We start from the raw sequence: 21,756 nt of genomic DNA, 5'->3' as shown, positions 1-21,756 counted from the left end.
GCAGCCAAGACTTTTTGAAGACATTGTCTGATCTAGCTGTTTATTTTGACAATGAAGATCGGCTTTGTCAATGTAGTTATATGAGAGATGTTTTTCATAAAATAAGGTAAATTTGAAGTTTATTTAATCATTGTTTGGTGAAACATATTTAAATCACGTTTATAGTATGCAACATTCCAAAAAATACATCCTTTGTAATCACTTAAAATATTTCAAATGATGATAACAAAAATGTGCAAGAGGATACATAGCTTTCAAAAATCTTTTAGGGTATGGGGAAGCCAAAACTTTTGAAAAAAAAGTTGTATAGGACTATTGTGAAAGTTATTTTGGCTGTGTAAGAGATGAAGAAATGTATATATCTAATAACTTAAAGGACGAAAAAACCCTTGACTTTATAGCGCTTCTCTTTCCATATAGAACATGATTTCCATTATTGTTTTGGTAAAGTCTGTTATCTTATATCTTTAAAAGTTTTTTGTGTTAAGGGGCACCTTGGTGGCTCATTCGGTTAAGCGTCTGACTTCAGCTCAGGTCATGATCTCATGGTTCCTGAGTTTGAGCTCCATGTTGGGCTCTGCGCTGACCACATGGATCTGTTTGGAACTCTCTCTCCCTCTCTCTCTCTGCCCCGTCCCCACTTGCACACGCGCTCTCTCTCTCTCTCAAAACAAATAAACTTTAAATAAAAAGTTACTTGTGTTAGGCACTGCTGTTGTACATTCTTGATACCAGAGATATACTGTTACATCTTTTTACTTTACAGTCCATTGCTGATGGTTTTAAAGAGGCAGTTCGTTATGTCCTTCCACGCCTTATGCTGGTGCCTGTATATCATTGTTGGCACTATTTTGAATTATTAAAGGTAAGATGAAGTCTTCCTGAACCGAAAGTACTTGCATTTATGAGGCTTAAGAACTAGTTTTAATCTGGTCATATTATTTTTCATACTTTCTATTCATAAAAATAAAAGTACCTTAAATGTCTACTTTCTTTTCCATGGATAAAAGCCTATGTTTCTTGTCTTCATATCATTTCCAAGTGGTAGAGAGAGGAAAATATGTCTTTATCTGTCATTTCGTAATACAGAATTTCAAAGTAGTAATATAGAGATTACTTTTTCATTAATTTTTGAAGGCACACAATAACAGTGATTTGCCTCTTACGTTAATTAGTAAAATGCAAAACATTGGTCTAAATTTCCATCATTTTAACTTATTAAGAAAAGCACTTCTTTTTTCCATACAGTATAGTATTCTTCCTCTCGTAGCTAGAACCCAAGCAACATATAAAAAGAATTACAGTAAAACTTGAACTCTTTTTAAAGATCAGTAAACATAAAAATATATTGAATTGTTAAAGGTTCTAACAAATAAAGTATAAACTTATTAAACTTAGTAAATTATATTACATGTAGAAAAATGTAAAATATAAACATGTTATATAATAAATGAATGTATAAACACACCAGAGGTAAACCACAATGCCAACTTGAATGGCACTTACTTACATGCTTTTCTTTACAGTTTAACCATATATATACATAGATATATATCTATCTATCTATATATATATATATATATATCACTAAAAATTATATAGCCTGTTTCTGAACTTGATATAAATTAGTTCATATTATATATATTATTTTGTGTCTTGTATCTTCTCTTAAAGTAATATTTGTAAAATTTATTGATATTGTATGTTTTTCTAGTTTTTCTTCCATTGTTTGAATAAATTGCAAATTTATTTATCCTTTCCTAGCTGATGAACAGTGTTTTGCTATTGCTGATAACGCTTGATATGTACATTCTTGTACATATCTCTTGGTACATATGTGCATGCATTTTATTTCTCTAGAGTATATACTAAAAGATGAAATTGCTTGGTTATAAGATGTGCATATTTTCAAATGTAATAGATAATGCCAAGCAGTTTTCCAAAGTAGGTTGTACACTTTACACTCTTAAGAGAATGGATGAGTGTTTATGTTGCTCTTTATGCATATTTTCAGACTTTTAAATTAATGGTCATCTTGTATATTTATAATGGTATCCGGTGTTTTTAATTTATATTTTCTTGATTATTAATGAGCTTGAGTATATGTTTATTGGCCTTCTAGATAACTATTGTAGTTTTATTGAAGTCTTTTGCCATTTTAAATATCTTCTCTCCTGTGGCTTGTCTTTGCATTCCATATTTCTATTTGTTATTATTGTTGTGCATTAATTAAAAGTGAGTATATTCTATATTTAATCTAAGGGTTATAGTTTCACTGATGAGATACGGGTGGTTTCTCATTATTTATTCCTTGAAGCCTTTAAAGCACTACTACTTAGTTACAAAAGAATATCTGCTGCCTTTAGACAGGCATCACAATTCGTGAGTGTATGTTTCTTTTTCTACTCCACGTTCCTTTTGCACTTTAACTTGATCTTTAGGACTGTTACCCAAGTCAGCATGTGGAGATAGATATTTTCAGGGTACCATACATCCTCATTTCTCTATGTCTTAGCTACTGATCTTCATTGACTCCAGCTAACATCTAGGACTTTTGTCTACTTTCAGATTAGTTCCCTTTTTCATTTGTAATTTCAAAATATCTTGCTTAGTAAAATTTTCTTCTGCAGCATTTTTTTAAAAAGTTTTTAAAGTTTACTTATTTACTTTGAGAGAGAGTGTGTGAGCAGGGGAGGGGCAGAGAGAGAGGGAATCCCAAGCAGGCTCCGGCTGTCGCAGAGCCCAGTGTGAGGCTCAGTCTCACAAACCTTGAGACCATGACCTGAGCTGAAATCAGGAATCGGACGTTTTGCCCACTGAGCTATCCAGGCACCCCCTTCCACATTTTAAATTACTTTTTAGCAGCTAGGCATCTTTCTGCGTAAGTATTTTGTACATCTCCTTTAGGATACCAAGTTGTTATTTTAGATAACCTGTTCAGACTTTTTCCATCTAACTCTTTAGTAATAATATTAAAGCCAGAATAACTCTGTATCTTGTAGGTACCTAGGCAAGGAATTCATTTGATGATTTCTAGTGAGAAGCTATCTCAAGAATTCTTTTTGGGGGCACCTGGGTGGCTCAGTCGGTTAGGCATCCGAGTTCAGCTCGGGTCATGATCTCGCAGTTCACCAGTTCGAGCTCCGCATCGGGCTCTGTGCTGACAGCTCGGAGCCTGGAGCCTGCTTCGGATTCTGTGTCTCCCTCTCTCTGTTCCTCCCCCACTCGCACTCTGTCTCTCTTTCTCTCAAAAATAAGCAAAGATTTAAAAAATTCTTTTTTTTTAAAGTTTATTGATTTATTTTGAAAGTGACAGAGACCATGCAAGCAAAGGAGGTGCAGAGAGAGGGAGAGAGAATCCCATGTGGGATCCCATGTGGGGCTCTATCCCATGAACAGCGAGATCATGACCTGAGCTATAACCAAGAGTCTGATGCTCAACTAACCAAGCCACCCAGGTGCCCCTCAGGAATTCTTCTTTATGAAGTCTTATTACCCATAATGTGTGATGCTAAAGTTTTTGAGCACAAATTGGTGAACATCTTTATTCTCAATGTCTCTGTGGAGACAAACGGATCTCTAAAGAGCTCATAAAAATAATTGCAGCCTTCATTATGAATAATATATTGTCTGCCCTAGGTGTATACTTAGATTTCTAAAATTTTTTGGAGAATGTTCATGTCTAATTGGAAGTCCTATCATTAGTCTTATAATTGCCTTCTAGTATGTGCCAATATTTAAAATCCTTGTTTGACTTTATAACTGAAGCTTACTTTTTTTCCCTATCTGGATGATTGGTTTTTAAAATCTTCAAGGTTAGGGCACCTGGGTGGCTCAGTCATTTGAGCGTCTGACTTTGGCTCAGGTCATGATCTCACAGTTCGTGGGTTCAAACCCTGTGTTGGGCTCACTGCTGTCAGCACAGACTCCAGTTTGGATTCTCTGTCCCTTCTCCCTCTGTCCCTCCTCCATTTGTACTCACTCTCACTCTCTCTCAAAAATAAATAAAACATTAAAAAAATTAAAATGTTCAGGGGTGCCTGGGTGGCTCAGTCAGTTGGGCGTCCGACTTCGGCTCAGGTCATGATCTCAGTCTGTGAGTTCGAGCCCCGCGTCGGGCTCTGTGCTGACAGCTAAGAGCCTGGAGCCTGCTTCGGATTCTGTGTCTCCCTCTCTCTCTGCTCCTCCCCTGATCATGCTCTGTCTCTTTCTGTCTCAAAAATAAGTAAAAACATTAAAAAAAACTGACTTATCTTGAGACTGATCCTGGTAGCTGTTTTGCCACCAGTTAATCACTGGATTCCATGTCCTCGTAATTGGGACTGAAGTTGGTCAGCTAATTAAACGGTCATTTTGAATATTATATACATTTCATTCTCATAAACACACACAAAACCCCTATAGATCAACATTTGTATGTATTTATGCGCTAATCTGTTGACTTAGGATAAAATCTTTTCTTTGACTGTGAATCTTTCTTATATCACAAAAATTATCTTCTGTGATTTCTATTTTCCATTTATTTATTTTTTATAATGCGTGTTTAAGTTTATTTATTTTGAGAAAAAAAGAGAAGGGTGGAGGGGTGGGCAGAGAGAGGGAGACAGAGAATCCCAAGCAGCCTCTGCACTGTCAGCACAGTCAAAACAGAGCCCAATGTAGGACTTGAACTCACAAACTGTGAGATTATTACCTAAGCTGAAACGAAGAGTCCGTCACTTAACTAACTGAACCACCCAGTTGCCCCTCTATTTTCCATTTCTTTTAGATGGTACATGAACTTGAAGATGTTCGTAAAACAATCTGAGTGCAAAAACCTAGGTTTTCATAATTTTTCCAAAATTTTTATGTCATTTTTCTTATACCTTTTTAAAGGAGCTTGCCTTTAAAATTATTTGAGTTTTTGTATAAATATCTCCTTTTATACTCCTATTTCTTTGACTTATGTAGTGAGTAATTGAATTACATAATTACGATATAGGCACAACTTGCATAAACATATTTGAAACATACACTGATTCTTGGTAAGCATACGATTCAATTAGTGGGATCACAAGGGCCCAAATATTGTAGAATGTGGTCCAGTTATTAGCATTTATTGTCCTGTGAGAATCATTCTTTATGTTATATAGTGGGAGTGATCCACAATAAGAAATGCATATAACATCAGATCAGTGTATATGTACGTATGTGTACACACACACACACAAACGTATGAAACAAAAACTTTCATGAAATGCTACTTAACATTTCGTGCTGTGTCTGTTTATATTCTGTTCTGCTTCTTTTAAAAAATGGTGGTGATCCACTAATGGATTATGACAGGCAGTTTGAAAAATACTGAAATAAGGAGTATTTCTAAACACAAGCTAAATGGATTATCACATGAGCAGATGAGAAACTACTTTCTACTCTTAAATCTTTTCTGACTGTGATACTATTGTTTTTTTTTTTTTTCTTTTTTTGCTGTTTATTTTGAGAGAGAGAAGATGACATGAGTTGGGGAGAGGCAGAGAGAGAGGAGGAGAGAAAGAATCTCGAGTAGGTTCTGCACTGTCAGCACAGAGCCCAATGTGGGGCTCAGTCGACATGGGGCTCAGTCTCATGAACTGTGAGATCAGGACCCGAACTGAAATCAAGAGTCATTCAACTAAGTCACTTAGGTGCCCCTGATACTGTTGGTTCTTTAAAACATAAAATTGTTTGTAATTACGGTAAAATATACATAACATGAAACTTACCATCTTAACCATTTTAAGTATGCTAAGTATGTTGTTATGGAGCCATTGTGTGACTGGACATTTGGGTAACTTCTATTCTTTGGCTATTGTAAATAATGCTGCTGTGAATATGGGTACACAGATATCTCCTCAAGAGTCTGCTTTCAGTTCTTTGAGATATATACCCAGAAATGGAATTGCTGAATCAGATGGTAATTCTATTTTTAATTTTTTGAAGAATCACTGTACTTTATCCCATAGCACTATACCATTTTACATCTCCATCAGCCATGCACAAGCATTCCAGTTTCTCCACATCCTCATCAACACTTGATATTGTCTGTATTTTTTTAAATGTTTATTAGTTTTTGAGAGAGAGCATGGCGGGGAGGGGCACAGAGAGACAGAGACACAGAATCTGAAGCAGGCTCCAGGCTCTGAGCTATCAGCACAGAGCTTGACATGGGGCTTGAACTCACTAACCATGAGATCATGACCTGAGCTGAAGTCAGACATTTAACCAACTGAGGCACCCAGGTGCCCCTGTAATTTTGGTTTTTTATAATAGCTGTCCTAATGAATGTGAGGTGGTATCTCATTGTGGTTTTGATTTGCATTTCCCTAATGATTAGTAATGGTGAGCATCTCTTCATATGCTTGTTAGTCATTTGTGTATCTTCTTGTGATAAATACCTATTTAAATCCTTTGCTATTGGGGGGGGGTTTACATTTTTGTTGTTGTGTTATAGGAGTTCTTTATATATTATGGATATTAGTACTTTATCATATATATCAGATGCAAATATTTTCTTCCATTCTGTAGATTGCCTTTTTGTGATATTGTTTGGCTCAAGTACTCATCCAAATGAAATTTCATTTCATGTTAAGCTTCCTTTGGGAAGAGAACCATAAGAAAGAAAGCTAGGCCAGTGTAACTTAAGGCTGTCACATTCCTTAGGGAATAGAAAGCACAATCCTGGAGCAGTTTTAAACCTGTTTTAATCTGAAGTATTTGCTTCAGTCATATACCAAGGAATATTTATTTGTGGACATAGCATTTAAATATTATTCAACTTTTGGGGCGCCTGGGTGGCTCATTCGGTTAAGCATCCGACTTCGGCTCGGGTCATGATCTCATAGTTCGTGAGTTCGAGCCCCGCGTCGCGCTCTGTGCTGACAGCTCAGAGCCTGGAGCCTGCTTCACATTCTGTGTCTCCCTCTCTCTCTGCCCCTCCCTGCTCATGCTCTGTCTCTCTCTGTCTCAAAAATAAATAAACATTAAAAAAATTAAAAAAATAAATAAATATTATTCAACTTTTATTTCCCAGAACCAGAATTTATGATAAACAAAATAGAAAATGACTACATAAAGAGAAATTATGGTATATCACATATAGTTTACTTGAAATTACTTTACAGTAAATTGTTATATTATTGTTATTCGTAGCAGTACTTTAAAGTTCATCTTATAGGTAATATACTTCTTTTTGGTTCTTTTCAAATTTAATCTTTCTGAGGTTGATGACAAACTACTTTCATTTTTTAATTTTTTTCCTCAGATAAATTATAGATTTTTTTTCTTAATGCATAATTCAATCCTTATGTAAGAGGAACAAGAAAAAAATAATTCATTTCCTGGTTTATAAGTAACTTTGTTATTTTCTAGCATATTCTATGTTTATTCTTCTGTTGGTAAGAACTTATCTGGTCTCACTTCAGAATTGATGTGTTCAAGGCCAAGTAACATTCTTTGCTTCTCTGGTCATTCCTTGGAAATTTAGTCATGGAAAGAATAAAAAGTGTCCTGTCAAGAGAACATAATCCTTCTTAATTTAATTTAAAGCTTAACAGGAAGACCTATTAGTAATAATTCTAATGAGGCTCATTGGGAAAGAGAAGACAATATTTTGATATGAGACGATTGAGTTTCTTTAGGAAATACTTTTTTACTTTGAAAAACAGAGAAAAGGTGCAAAAATAGTATAGTGTGCTCCCTTCACCTAGGTTCACTAATTCTTAAGACTATGTAACATTTGCTTTGTCACTGGCTTTGTGTTCCTGTGTGTGAGTGTATTATAACATTAAGACCTTGAGATAATTTCTATTAAGAGAAATGTTCTATCTATTGAAAAAGACTACAAGAAATATTTTGCTACATAATTAGTATTCTTTCAGTGCTGACACATGATTCAAGGACATCCTAAGGAAGATAATGCATTTTTTTTCAAAGCATATAAAGAAAAGTGATAGGTTTTAATGAGTTGAATTCTCACCAAATTACTAAAACACTATTTTTATGAAAATGTTGAGAGAACTTTATTATTACAAAAAAAGAATTGATCACATATATTATTTCACACCAAGACTGCATTCCCAGTATAATGAATTAGAAACAAATTTATAATTTATTATAATTTACCTTCAGGCACACAGACATCCATAGTAGATACAGCATTTTTATAGGAATTCAAGAGAATCATGATAAGTATTTCAAGAAGTCTCATAAAGAAAAAACTTACATGGTGTGTAAAATCTCGGGATATACTTATAGACAAGTAAGGAGAATAATGATTATCAAGTAAGCAAGGAATATATTCTTTAGTCAAGTTCATAAGAGACTACATCTTTTTAAAAAATTTTATTTTTTATTTTTTAAAATTTACATCCAAATTAGTTAGCACTTAGTGAAACAGTGATTTCAGGAGTAGATTCCTTAATGCCTCTTACCCATTTAGCCCATCCCCCCTCCCACAACCCCTCCAGTAACCATCAGTTTGTTCTCCATATTTATGAGTCTCTTCTGTTTTGTCCCCCTCCCTGTTTTTGTAGTCATATGAAGTCATATGATTTTTGTCTTTCTCTGACTAATTTCACTTAACGTAATACCCTCCAGTTTCATCCACGTAGTTGCAAATGGCAAGATTTCATTCTTTTTGATTGTCAAGTAATACTCCATTGTATATATATACCACACTTTATCCATTCATCCATCGATGGACATTTTTGGGCTCTTTCCATACTTTGGCTGTTGTTGATAGTGCTGCTATAAACATGGGGGTGCATGTGTCCCTTTGAAACAGTATACCTGTATCCCATGGGTAACTGCCTAGTAGTGCAATTGCTGGGTTGTAGGGTAGTTCTATTTTTAGTTTTTTGAGGAACCTCCATACTGTTTTCCAGAGTGGCTGTGCCAGCTTGTATTCCCAATAAGATACTACATCTTAATGAAAGATCATTTCCACTTTATTGCTTAGTTTAGGCATATATTGAAAGGGCATTTCTCTCCTTGACCTCTTTTCCAAAGCACACCAACTTCATTTTATTTCTTAAACTGTGTAATTATCCAGTTTGTTTTAACATTGAGGGGGTCCCCTTCAACTCATGGTCACCAGATTTAGGCAGAAACCAGTGTTTTGCATAGTGTCTGGATCATTGTAGATAGGCAGTGAGTGTAGTGCGCAGCAAAAATCATGAACCCTGGAATCGGAATTTCTGGGTTTGAATGCACTCTGCTGTTCATCTTGGGTGAATTACTTAACCTTTCTGTACCTTGGTTTCTTCATTTGTAATATGTATAATCACAGAGCCTGTCTTACAGAGTTGTACCAAAGATTAAGTAAGGTAATGCATAAAAGAGAGCATGCATAGAGTAAGAACCAAGTAAATGTGTATTGCTGTTATTTGTCTAAACATTTAACAAAATTATAAGTATTTATACAGTAGTCATTCATTCTAATTACCTTTGGATATCTACCATGTAGTATACTAAAAATGAATAGGGGCTCCTGGGTGGCCCAGTTGGTTGAGTGTCTGACTGTTGGTTTCAGCTCTGGCCATGATCTCACTGTTCATGAGTTTGAGCCCTGTGTCAAGCTCTGCACTGTCAGCACAGAGCCTGCTTGGGACTTCTTTCTCCCTCTCCTTCCGCCCCTCCCCTGCTTGAGCACACACACTCTGTCTCTCACTCGCTCTCTCAAAACATAAATAAACATAAAAGTAAATAAAACATATCCCAGGGTTTAAGGAATTTATGGCTTAGTGAAGAAAATAAACATTAAACAAATAATTACAACAAGTAAATGTAATTAAGTGTCTAAGAAGTAGTACTGTGGAATTGCTGAGGCAGGAGTAACAATGTCTAGGGAAGTAAGAAAAAAATTAATATGGGCTTTGGGGATGTAGGGATTTTTATCCTACTCTGGTGTGTAATTTATTTTGGGGAGCAATGAAAGGCAAATGCTGAGGAGCTTTTGCAGATTAAGAGTGGCAGTAAATCACAATATGTGTAAATCAAATCATGTTATGCATGGTAAACTTAGGTAGTGCTGTATGTCAATTATATCTTAATAAAACTGGAAAAAAGAGAGAGCCAGTAGAAACCTGACTGCATCCTGTATTGGAGAGAAAATTACTCTAAGGATTGTCAGGACATTGACAAAATTGGATATGCACAAAATTAGATAATAGAACTTCATGAATGTTACATCTCCTGAAGTCATTCACTACCATAGAAGAGTATCTTTGCTATAAGATGCACTGCTGGCATATTAAAGGAATGAAGGGGAATGATAGTATTTGAGAGTAATTTGTGTATCTCTTAAGTTTTCCTTGCATTCCAAAAACCATCTCAAAACTAGCAGCGGTTTTCCTTCCTCAGCAAGGAACTGAAAGGATAGCATCACACACTACTCTCAAATAGTTCAGGGGTAAAATGGTGCACATACCCTCACACAGAATAAGGAAGCATATGTAGCAAAATGTTAAAAGTTGGTTACTCCTATTATACAGGAATTATTTGTATTGTTTTCATAAATTTTTTATACATTTGGTATTATTTTAAGAGAATATAAGGAGGGAGAAAAAGGAAGAGTTTCATAGAGAAGAGGCATTTGAGCTGTCCTAGAGGCTAATTTGCCAGGTGGATAAGGAGGAGCAGAGAAACCCTATAGAAAGCCATAGAGATGTGAAAGAGCTTGGCTTATTTGTAAGTAGTTCAGTATGGTAATTTCTGTGTTGCCGTAAGATGTTTAAATACATTCTTTCAAATGTCTGTAGACAGCTTGGGTATTTATTTGATGTTTATTAAATCTCACTGATCTTAATTAAGGTTCAGGAAATGTTTAGCAAATTGGTGAACTAAGATTATGGCAAACAGAGCCACTGCTTTATGTACTTTGATCACTAGGAAATCCTATGCTTTAAATACCCTGAAATATCCTTGAAATATCCTTTTTTTCCTGCTCCTTGACAGCCTTTAATTATAACATGGATATTTAGAAATGACATGGCCATTTATATAGATGAGTTTGAGCAGCCTGAAGACTAAGTAGACTATAGAAATAGTATCCTCATACACCTAAATAGAAGAGCAGCTCTCATTTTGGTAGACTGTCATTGTTAGAGATAATTTGAAATTTGGATTGACAGAAGCAGTAAGAAAAAAACTGTAATTAAGCAATTTATATCATCAATACCCATATTTACTAAGGAAATGTTTTAGAGTAGAGCTGAGAAGAATCTTTTTGCAAGAAATCTTTAAAGCAGCAAAATAAGTGATTTGGCTAGTAATGTTTCACCTTTAGAAGTCCGAATGACCAAGCCCTGATCCTTTTCCAATTTCTTTGGTATTTTGCCTCTTTTACTTTCATCCTCTCAATTTCTTATTTCTTAATCTAGAAATTAAGGCTTTATTTCTAATGATAGTCTCTTCAAGTATTTATATTGCTGATCTTTTGGTAATAAGACTTCTACATGTATCTCAAAACATGCCACAGATGGTTCTGCGCTCTGGAGAATAATTTTTAGGATATATAAATGAAAGGTAATGGACCTAGGAAAGCCTGGCTGGCTCAGTCAGAAGAACATGCAGCTCTTGACCTCAGGGTCATGAGTTTGAGCCCCATGTTGGGTATAGAGATTACTAAAAAATAAATAAACTTAAAAAAGGTAATGACCTAGCACTCAAACAATATTTATTCAGTTCCTTGCTGAGGAAGGGGGATCATTATTGAATGGTTTTCAGACTGTTCTTGGAATATCAGGAAAATTTATCACAAAATTTCTAGTAGGGTAGTTTAAAATCATGAAATAGGTTTAAATTTTTAAAAATTTTCTGAAAAGTGATTATAAGTTTTCCATATTTGTTCTTGCATAAATGTATTTTTGTATCTATATAATCTGTATATAATATATACATAACGCTCCACTTTGACTTCTTTTGTCAAACAAATTGAAATGTTGGAGGGGTGCCTGGGTGGCTCAGTCAGGTGAATGTCTGACTCTTGATTTCAGCTGAGTTCATGATCCCACGATTGTGGGATTGAGCCCCATGTCGGGCTCCATGCTGAGTGTGGAGCTTGCTTAGGATTCTCTCTCTCTCCCTCTCTCTCCCTCTCCCTCTCCCTCTCCCTCTCCCTCTCCCTCTCCCTCTCCCTCTCTCTCTCCTCTGCTTGTGCTCTTTCTTCAAAAAAAAACCCAAAAACATTGGATCATCATCCAAACTGAATTATTTATTACAAGGTAAATTTTCTTTCATTTTGAGAGTGAGATACGAGAGAAATGTTGGATAAGTCCAATAAAGCCAGAGTTGTTAAAAATTTATAAACCTTATTTCTAAGTGTTAATGAGATAGAATATTGGCTTTCATGGTTTCTTGATATTTACTACAGTGGTTGAATTTTATGTTGTAAAAGATACCAGTTGAATCTCAAAGATGCTGTTTGCAGAAAAGTTTATGATGGATTGGTTTGCTAAATTTTGTATACATGATTATGTTATATAACAAAGATATGCAAGCTTTTAGACATTTCTGAAACATAAGAACTTAATCATTCAAGAATATGAAATAACTTATGTGGTTATCTTATAGTTACTAACAAAAGCAACCTGTAAGCTTCATGTTTTGCATATTTCAAACTATTTTTATGTATCTGGAAAATGTCCCAGTGTTTTTCCACACTTGCTTCTTTTTCTGATTGCTCTGGCAGTAGTACTTTATATGTGTGTTATATTTACGTATGTAGAAAGAGAGTTGGTTTTGAGAGATCAGGTATGTAATGAAATAAAAGTATAACTGGTTTTATTAAGCATATATTAAGCATATTATTAAGCATATTTAAAATTCATTTAGAGTTAATAATTTTTGTTGCTCTTTCCTCTAACTATAAGAAAAGAAAGAATTGAACAATGCAGGTTTAATATTTGTTTGTTTTTTTTAGCAATTGAAAGCATGTAGTGAAGAGCAGGAAGACAGAGAATGTTTGAACCAAGCTATTACTGCTCTTATGAATCTCCAAGGTAGTATGGACCGAATTTACAAGCAGTATTCACCTAGACGCCGACCTGGGTAATTCCAAACTGTTGAAAATATGAATGCTTCTGCATACTTCATTTATAGATCTGATGCCTAATTTTTTAAAAGAAGTCTTATTCATAGTGATAATTGCATTCTTGAAAGTTATACTTTTGTTTTACATTTTTCTTTTGGTCTTTGAGTTTAAAATTGGCATTGTCAGGAGCGCCTGGGTGCCTCAGTCACTTGAGCGTCCGGCTCTTGATTTTGGCTCAGGTCATGGTCTCAGGGTCCTGGAATCAAGCCTTGTGATGGGCTCTGCACTGGGTATGGAACCTGTTTGAGATTCTCTCGCTCTCTCTCTCCCTCTCTCCCCCACCTTCTGTCCCCACTCAAACTCTCTCTCCCTGTCTCTCTCTAAAATTAAAAAAAAAATTTAATTGGTATTGTCATATTGTTGAGATAGTATATCTTTTAAAATTTTATTAAATATAGTCACTTTTGTATGTTATAGAATAAATTTAGGATTCTTTGTAACTTTAGTTCTTATGGCATTTGGAATGAAATACAGTTTCTGTAGTACTTTTCTTTCACAATAATGAAATTGAGGCATGTGTCTGTTGTGGCAAAGTTAGTAGGAGGAAGTAATGCTGAGTGCAAAATCTAGTGTTTGATTATTTAATATTTTTATCACTTGATTTGAGGTAGCTTAAAGAAATTTGGATTGCTTAGTCATTGAAAAAGCTAAATTTATCTTTTTTTTTTTTAGGGATCCTATTTGCCCTTTTTATAATCGTCACTTAAGAAGCAAGCATCTGGCTATTAAAAAAATGAATGAAATTCAGAAAAACATAGATGGATGGGAAGGCAAAGATATTGGACAGTGTTGTAATGAATTCATTATGGAAGGTCCATTGACACGAATTGGTGCTAAACATGAACGGCATATTTTTCTCTTTGATGGCTTAATGATTAGCTGTAAGCCCAATCATAGCCAGTCACGCCTTCCAGGTTACAGTAGTGCAGAATACAGATTAAAAGAAAAATTTGTCATGAGGAAAATACAAATATGTGATAAAGAAGATACCTGTGAGTGTAAACATGCTTTTGAAATAGTATCCAAAGATGAAAACAGCATAATATTTGCTGCTAAGTCTGCTGAAGAGAAAAATAATTGGATGGCCGCACTTATTTCTCTTCACTACCGTAGTACACTAGATCGAATGCTAGATTCAGTGTTACTGAAAGAAGAAAATGAGCAGCCATTGAGATTACCAAGTCCTGAAATGTATCGTTTTGTGGTAAAAGACTCTGAGGAAAACATTGTTTTTGAAGACAACTTGCAAAGTAGAAGTGGAATTCCCATCATTAAAGGAGGAACTGTGGTGAAATTAATTGAAAGGTTAACATATCATATGTATGCAGGTATGTGAAACTCATTACAAATGCTTACTTACCTGGGTTGTGCCGTTTTGGGGGCACCTGAGTGGCTCAGTCTGTTAAGAGTCTGACTCTTGATTTTGACTCAGGTCATGATCTCACAGTTTGTGAGTTCGAGCCCCACATCTGGCTGTGTGCTGACAGAACAGGGCCTGCTTGGGATTCTCTCTCCCCCACCCCCCCCCCCCCCCCCCGCCCCGCCTCTCTGTTCCTTCCCTGCTTGTGCTGTCTCTCTCCAAATAAATAAATAAACTTAAAAAAAAAGTTTGCCACTTGTGATGAGCACCAGTTTTTGTACATAAGTGATGAATCACTAAATTCTACTCCTGAAGCCAAGTTAATTAACTAGAATTTTTTTAAAAAACTTGAAGCAAAAAGAAAAAAATGCTTGAGGCATGGAAAAAAAGGGATTGCTTCTAAAATATAAAAAGAATTCCATAGGATCAAAGGGAATAAATAACTAATTAAATGTCTCTAAAATACAGTATTGTTGGTGCACATGGGGTGGCTTAGTTGGTGAAGCGTCTGACTTGGCTCAGGTCATGATCTCACGGTTCATGGGTTTGAGCCCCATGTTGGGCTCTGCACTGACAGTGCGGAGCCTGCTTGGGATTTTCTCTCTTTCCCTCTCTCTCTCTGCCCATCCCCCACTGTGATCTCTCTTTCTCTCTCTCTCTCTCTCTCTCTCCCTGTCTCTGTCTGAAAATAAACTTAAAAATATATATGTATAATATTGTTGACTTCATTAATTATTAAATATTCATAAAAATTGTATGACTCTTAAATTGGAAAACAGTCCTCATTTATCAAGAAATACCATGGGGTGCCTGGGGGGCTCAGTTGGTTAAGTATCCAACTTTGGCTGAGGTCACGATCTTACGGTTTGTGGGTTTTGAGCCCTGCATCGGGCTCTGTTCAGACAGAGCCTGGAGCCTGCTGTGGATTCTGTGTTTCCCTCTCTTTCTGCCCCTCCCCTGCTCGTGCTCTGTCTCTCTCTGTCCCTCAAAAATAATAAACATTAAAAATTGTTTTTAATTAAAAATAAATAAATCCCATAATTGGCAGGAAGACCATGGTGGGAGGAACCAGAATAAAAAGAAAAAGGAAAAGGGGCACCTGGGTGGCTCAGTAGGTTAAGCTTCTGACTTCTGCTGAGGTCACGATCTTATTGTTCAGAGTTCAAGCCCTACATTGGGCTCTTTGCTGACACCTCAGAGCCTGGAACCTGTTTCAGATTCTGTATCTCCCTCTCTGTCTCTGCCCCTCTCCTGCTCTCACGCGTGCACGCTCACTCACACTCTCTCTCTCAAAAATAAATTAACATTGGAAAAAAAAGAAGGAAGTCCTCCAAAATATGCTACTTTGAATTAATGAAACTGAATAAATTGAACATACGTCCCATTTTATACTCTTTATCTTTTCAGATCCCAATTTTGTCCGTACTTTTCTTACTACATACCGTTCATTTTGTAAACCACAGGAATTACTAAGCTTACTGATTGAACGGTAAGAAAAATATTTATTTTACTTAACACTTTATAAAAAGTTAACTACTTTGTTCCTTGCAAAGTGATGGGGACCTAGTATGTGCTCAGCTAGTTTTTGAACATAATATATTTGGCATTAAATTAGTAGTATTACTGTTCTCTTCAAACAATGTGCTCATTGAAATATCTTTTATAAAAAAGATCTCTTCAGATCATAGCAATATTTATAGTGGTAATCAAAAAGACCCAATTTTGAGTATGTATTTAAATGGGTTTTGGGGGGGCAATAAAAACTTCCTTAAAAGAGACTTTTTTACTTGTCACTTTAAAATAGACTTTTTACTAAAGAAAATTTCAAACCATATAAAAGAGTAAATGGAAGAGTACAGTAAACCCCATTTATTCATCATCCAGCTTCAGTAATTATCAACCCATTTTTCATCTCTTTCCCTACTGACTTCAATACTCTAACCCAGGATTATTTAGGAGTAAATCCTACGCAACATATTTCATCTGTAAATATTTTCATTTTCATTTTCCAAAAGATAAATATTCTTATTAAAAACATAATTAAAGTCTTATTATATGTAAAAAAATTAACAGTTCCTTCATTATGATTAGTTTTTTAAAAACTCTAAGTTTTGGATTGAATTTTTCCTCTTTAGATAGTGTCTGGGCTCCAAAATAATTTTTGTTTCACATATAAAAACCTAATATACCAGAATTACATCTTCACCTGTATCATTATGTTGTACTGTGAAACTAAGTTTACCAGACTGAATCAGTGTAATGTGCTATGAAGATCTAGTTAGTTGTATTTTCATGTCCAAAATAAGGAAAGCACATTTCTTAGACTCCTATTTCAGCTATATTTCCTATGATTGGGCAAGGTTTCCTTTTATTTGTTTGTTTTAGCTTTGATTGTTACCTTATCCACTTAAGTGTGTTCTTCAAATATTGTTTAAAATTCAGTTTGGGCCTTCTCTTGTATGTATAGTCATTTAAGGAAGTTTATGTCTACTTTAATTTTAACAAAATAAATATTAAGGACAGATTATTAGATTAACAATTCTGTTACATCATTTAAGACAGTTTTTCTCCTTATAGATTATTTTTATATAGCTTGATCTTTTAAATTGACCTTTTCTGTATTGATCAGTGCTAGTTATCAAACTTGTTTTGATAAAAGTAAGAATATTAAACCTTCCTACTGTGTAGCTAAAGAACAATTTCTTACAGTATGTAATACTTCGGGGAAAGTTTATCAGTAATTGTACTTTTCACATAAATGATAGGAAAGAAAGTTGCTTAAATACAATATTTTTTCTGTTGTATTTTAAATCCTTTTCGTTTGTATATGAAACAAAAAATTTCTCTCATTTTGCTTCTTTTTTTTCTTAGATTTGAAATTCCAGAGCCAGAACCTACTGAAGCAGATAAATTGGCAGTAGAGAAAGGCGAACAGCCAATCAGTGCAGACCTTAAAAGGTTTCGCAAGGAATATGTCCAACCAGTACAACTTAGGTTTGGCCTGAATATTTTATTTTTTATGTGCTGTTCAATTTTCAATATACAGTTAACATACCAGGATACCTATTAAGTAAAAATTATAAAATTTTATGTGAGTGTGCCTACTGTCAACTTTGCTCCTCCTCCTTTGTGATCATCTAGTGATTCTGGGCTATTTTATAGTTTATGATATTTATGGAATCTATAGCTCTTTCCCCATTATTCTCACACAAAACATAGACATTTATTACTTCATCTAAAAAATCATTTCAGCAATTTCTAAAAATGTTAATTGATAATAGCAGCTGCTAGCTGTTAGGTACTCTCTGTGTACCTAAATGCCTTATCGTTTTTATCTCATCCTCATAACACAGTTACTACTTTATATATGAAAGAAATTGAAACTTATATGAGGAAATTGAAACTTAGCAAGATAAAGTAATTTGAGATAGGTCATATAAAGAGAACAGCAGGACAGGTTTCAGACTCCATTCTGTCTTCTTAAGCCCGTGTTCGTTTTTTATACCACTGAGATTGGAAATTGGAAGCTCCTTTGACTAGCTTTCTTTACAATCCCTAATTGTACATGATCTAAATATTTTTTTCTTTGTAAATATTAAGATTCCTTGATTATTGCTAACTAATAAATTACAACTTTGGAACTGAGTATATGATTTATTTTCCAGGATAATTGCCACAAATGAATGTAGTTTCAGAGAAATGATAGAGTTCCCAGCTACATGACTCTCAGCCAAAACTTTAAAAAATTTAAGGGGTACCTGGCTGGCTCAGTCAGAGCATGCGACTCTTGATTTTGGGGTTGTGAATTTGAGCTCTGTGTTCGGTAATAATAGTTATATATTCTATTTTAAATGTTTAAGTGGCTTTAAAAAATATATCCCTATATAATTTGAGCAATAGCTAAGATTAGCTAGGGGAAGCCATCTTGGAAGAGGTAAATCTGAGTGACCCTAAAGGGTGTATAGGATTTAGGTAGGCAGAAAATGACCATAGGTATTCAAGGTCCTGGGAAATAGTATGAACAAAGGCAAGAAGACAAAAGTGAGAATGGTGTGCAGACAAAATAAGTAAGGAAACTGACTCAACAGAAATGAAGACAATGTATTGCAAGAAGTAGTAGATGGTATTAACTATATGGAATGAATGGGGTGGAATTCAAGATGGCCTTGAAATACAAGCCAAGTTTTTAAAACAGTCCTACAAACATTAAAGGATTTTTAGCAATGATGGTAATTTTTATAACGATTGTAACATTTCTATTGTTGTATTGCAAAATTTTTAACATATGAAATTTGAGAGAATTTTACAGTGAGAGTTCATACATCCACCACCTAGATCTACTGTTAATTTTGCTATATTTATTTTATCACATATATATTTATTCTTCTTTTGGTCCATTAATCGTCAAATTTAGGGGATGTATTTCAAAGTACACTTCTTAAATACTTCAATTTGTATATCATTAAAAGTGCATTATTTGTTTATTGTACTTTTGCATCTTTTTTTTAAGTTTATTTAGAGAGTGAGTACATGTGCATACATATGCACACACATGAGTGGAAGAGGGGTAGGAGAGAAGAGGAGAGAGAATCCCAAGCAGGCTCTGAGCTGTCAGCACAGAGCCTGATGTGGGGCTTGATTTCATAAGCTAAGATTCAGACCTGAGTCAAAATCGAGTTGGTTGCTCAACCATTTGCCCCCCAGTAGCCCCAAAACAATCACATCTTAAATGTACTTTGGTTGAATTTTAACAAATACATACATCTCTATAATCCAAACTCCTTTCAAGATATAAATGTTCCCATCACCTCAGAAAGTTTCCTCATGCCCATTCTAATCAATTTTTGTCCTCATTGCCCAAAGCACTATTCATCTTCCTCCACAGATTGGTTTTACCTGTTTTAGAATTTCATATAAACGGATTCTTATGTACTCTTTTGTGTCTGACATTTTTCACTCATCATGCTTCTGAGCATGTTTTTGCTTGTGTCAGTAGTTTCTTCTGTTTTATTGCTAAGGTAGCAATATGAATATACCACAATTTTTTTTCCCACTGAAGGACACCTGGGTTCTTTTCAGTTTTTTATTACTATGAATAAAGCTGCTATGAACTTTATTTTATAAATCTTTTGTGAATATATTTTTTCATATGTCTTGGGTAAATAACTCAGAGTGGAGTGGCTAGCTTTGTAGAGTATTTATATTTTGGTTTTAAAAGAAACTGCCAAAACTGATTGTTCTTTATTACACTCTTACCACCAATGTATGAGAGTTCCAGTTGCTCCATATCCTCACCAACATTTAGTTATGTCAGTCTTTATATTTTAGCTGAACTGGTGGGGTATAGTGGTATGTCTTTGTAGTTTTAATTTGCATTTTTCTTTTTTTAAATTTTTTTTTACATTTATTTATATTTGAAAGACAGAGCACTAGTGGGGGAGGGGCAGACAGAGAGGGAGATACAGAATCTGAAGCAGGCTCCAGGCTCTAAGCTTTGAGCACAGAGCCTGATGTAGGGCTCGAACTCACGAGCTGTGAGATCATGACCCAATTGGAAGTCAGACGCTTAACTGAGTGAGCCACCCAGGTGCCCCATCTGTTTACATTTTCTTAATAATGTCTTTTGGTCAATGGAAGTTTTTAATTTTGATGAAGTCTACTTATGAGATTTTTTTTCCTGTACATGATACTAATTTTAAAATTACATTAGCTGCTGTAGAAATTATGAAGGACAGAAATTGGCAACAGATTAACCTAAGTGTGAACTAGAAGTTAACAGTTTTGTTTCTTTGAAATATTTTCTAAGCCACTGAGTCTACCAGGCACACAGTAACTTAAGATTGCTTAATTATAGATAACATGACAGAGATTGGGAATTTAAAGTTTTTTCTTTAAAAAAAAACTGGGAGAAAAACTAAAGTCGGGTGGGGTTGGGGGGGGAGGGAAGCTAACCTACAAATGGTCATTTTTTAAAATAATGAAGAAAAAATTCTAAAGTAATTAATTTACACTATCATTATGTAGTGTTATATTTGTTATATATAATGTTATATTTATACAGATAGATTAAATCTCTGTTTGCAAGGTTGTAAGAGTCATTTGTGAGGTACTACAAAACAAAACAGCTCTGTCAGAAATATTTTTATCTTGACATAAAATAAGGAAATGTGGGCATAACTGTAGATAACAGAAGTCTGATGATAGCACTTGAGTTTAGAAACAAATACACTAATCTTATTTGATTTGCCATTTTATGTGAAAAATATATCAATTTAGATCTTTAAAAAAAATCCTTTTCAATTTAAGAATTTAAAATAGTGTTTGTACTGTACAGAAGATGAATTTTCTACATATCTATAAAGAAAAGTTACTTTTCCTAAGCATAAAGGGGTGGTTAAATATGGAAACTACAATTTTTATGCTTATAAATATTTTTAAAGTATAATTTTAAAACAATAAATTAGTCTTGAGACCGGTTTTCACATCATTGAAGTACTTAAGGTTTTAACTAAATACAAAATAGAGACTCTGAGTGTTATATTGGCCCTTGTATATAAAGTTGTCACTATGATATTAGAGAAGTAGAAGAAGCTGAGGTTTTGCTAAAATGTGTTTCTTTCCATTTTTTTTTAGGATCTTAAATGTGTTTCGGCACTGGGTTGAACATCATTTTTATGACTTTGAAAGAGATTTGGAGTTGCTTGAGAGACTAGAATCCTTCATTTCAAGTGTAAGAGGTATATTATTTAAAGGTTTGATTGAATCTTATGTTGCACATGAGTTGATTTTTAAATTTGACTTTTAAATAAGCTAAACTATTTTATGTATTTTAGCAGTTGAAATAACATTTGGTATGGTTTATAGACTCTAAGGAACTCACATGTTAGAGCCACTGGAAGTCTGAGAACCTTACCTTTTCAAGTTTTTTAGGAGAATCTTTCTTTAAAAGAAGTTACAAGTCTTCTTTAATAAACATTTAAAATTTTATCTCAAGGTTTCCATTCTTTCAACTAATTTTATCTATTTTCGTGTTCTCCTTAATCTTATTCTTTAGTTTTGAATGGTTAACAGCTTTTCAAAGTGATATTTACTTCTTCTGGAAAAGTCTTTGTATATTTTTAGCACCTGAAAGATAGGACTTTCCTATCTGAAGTTTCAGAGCACAGCCCATGAAATTAAATTCTGCACCATGAACATTTAAGCAAATGTATATTATTGAATCAAGATCATTTATCTAACAGTATAAGGCACTAATTAAGAATAGTTTAAACCTAACTTCTCTCCTGCT

General features: G+C 34.5%; 1 protein-coding gene across 2 annotated transcripts in view; it reads left to right on the top strand.

The window, feature by feature from the left end:
• SOS2 (SOS Ras/Rho guanine nucleotide exchange factor 2) overlaps positions 1–21,756 on the top strand; it is a 91,360-nt gene that overhangs the window by 43,172 nt on the left and 26,432 nt on the right. Inside the window, exons 8-13 of one of the 2 annotated variants that reach the window (XM_042943131.1) lie at positions 767–865; positions 12,938–13,065; positions 13,781–14,436; positions 15,876–15,957; positions 17,340–17,462; positions 21,102–21,205. In XM_042943131.1, coding sequence (XP_042799065.1) covers positions 767–865; positions 12,938–13,065; positions 13,781–14,436; positions 15,876–15,957; positions 17,340–17,462; positions 21,102–21,205 — 1,192 coding nt within the window. The remainder of the gene's footprint in view (positions 1–766; positions 866–12,937; positions 13,066–13,780; positions 14,437–15,875; positions 15,958–17,339; positions 17,463–21,101; positions 21,206–21,756) is intronic. The other variant, XM_042943132.1, reaches the window with a different exon arrangement.

Source organism: Panthera leo, chromosome B3 (genome assembly GCF_018350215.1).
Source record: "Panthera leo isolate Ple1 chromosome B3, P.leo_Ple1_pat1.1, whole genome shotgun sequence".
NCBI classification, from domain to species: Eukaryota; Metazoa; Chordata; class Mammalia; order Carnivora; family Felidae; genus Panthera; species Panthera leo.
The sequence above is the reverse complement of the archived record's forward strand: the minus strand, read 5'-3'. Positions and strand labels throughout refer to the sequence as shown.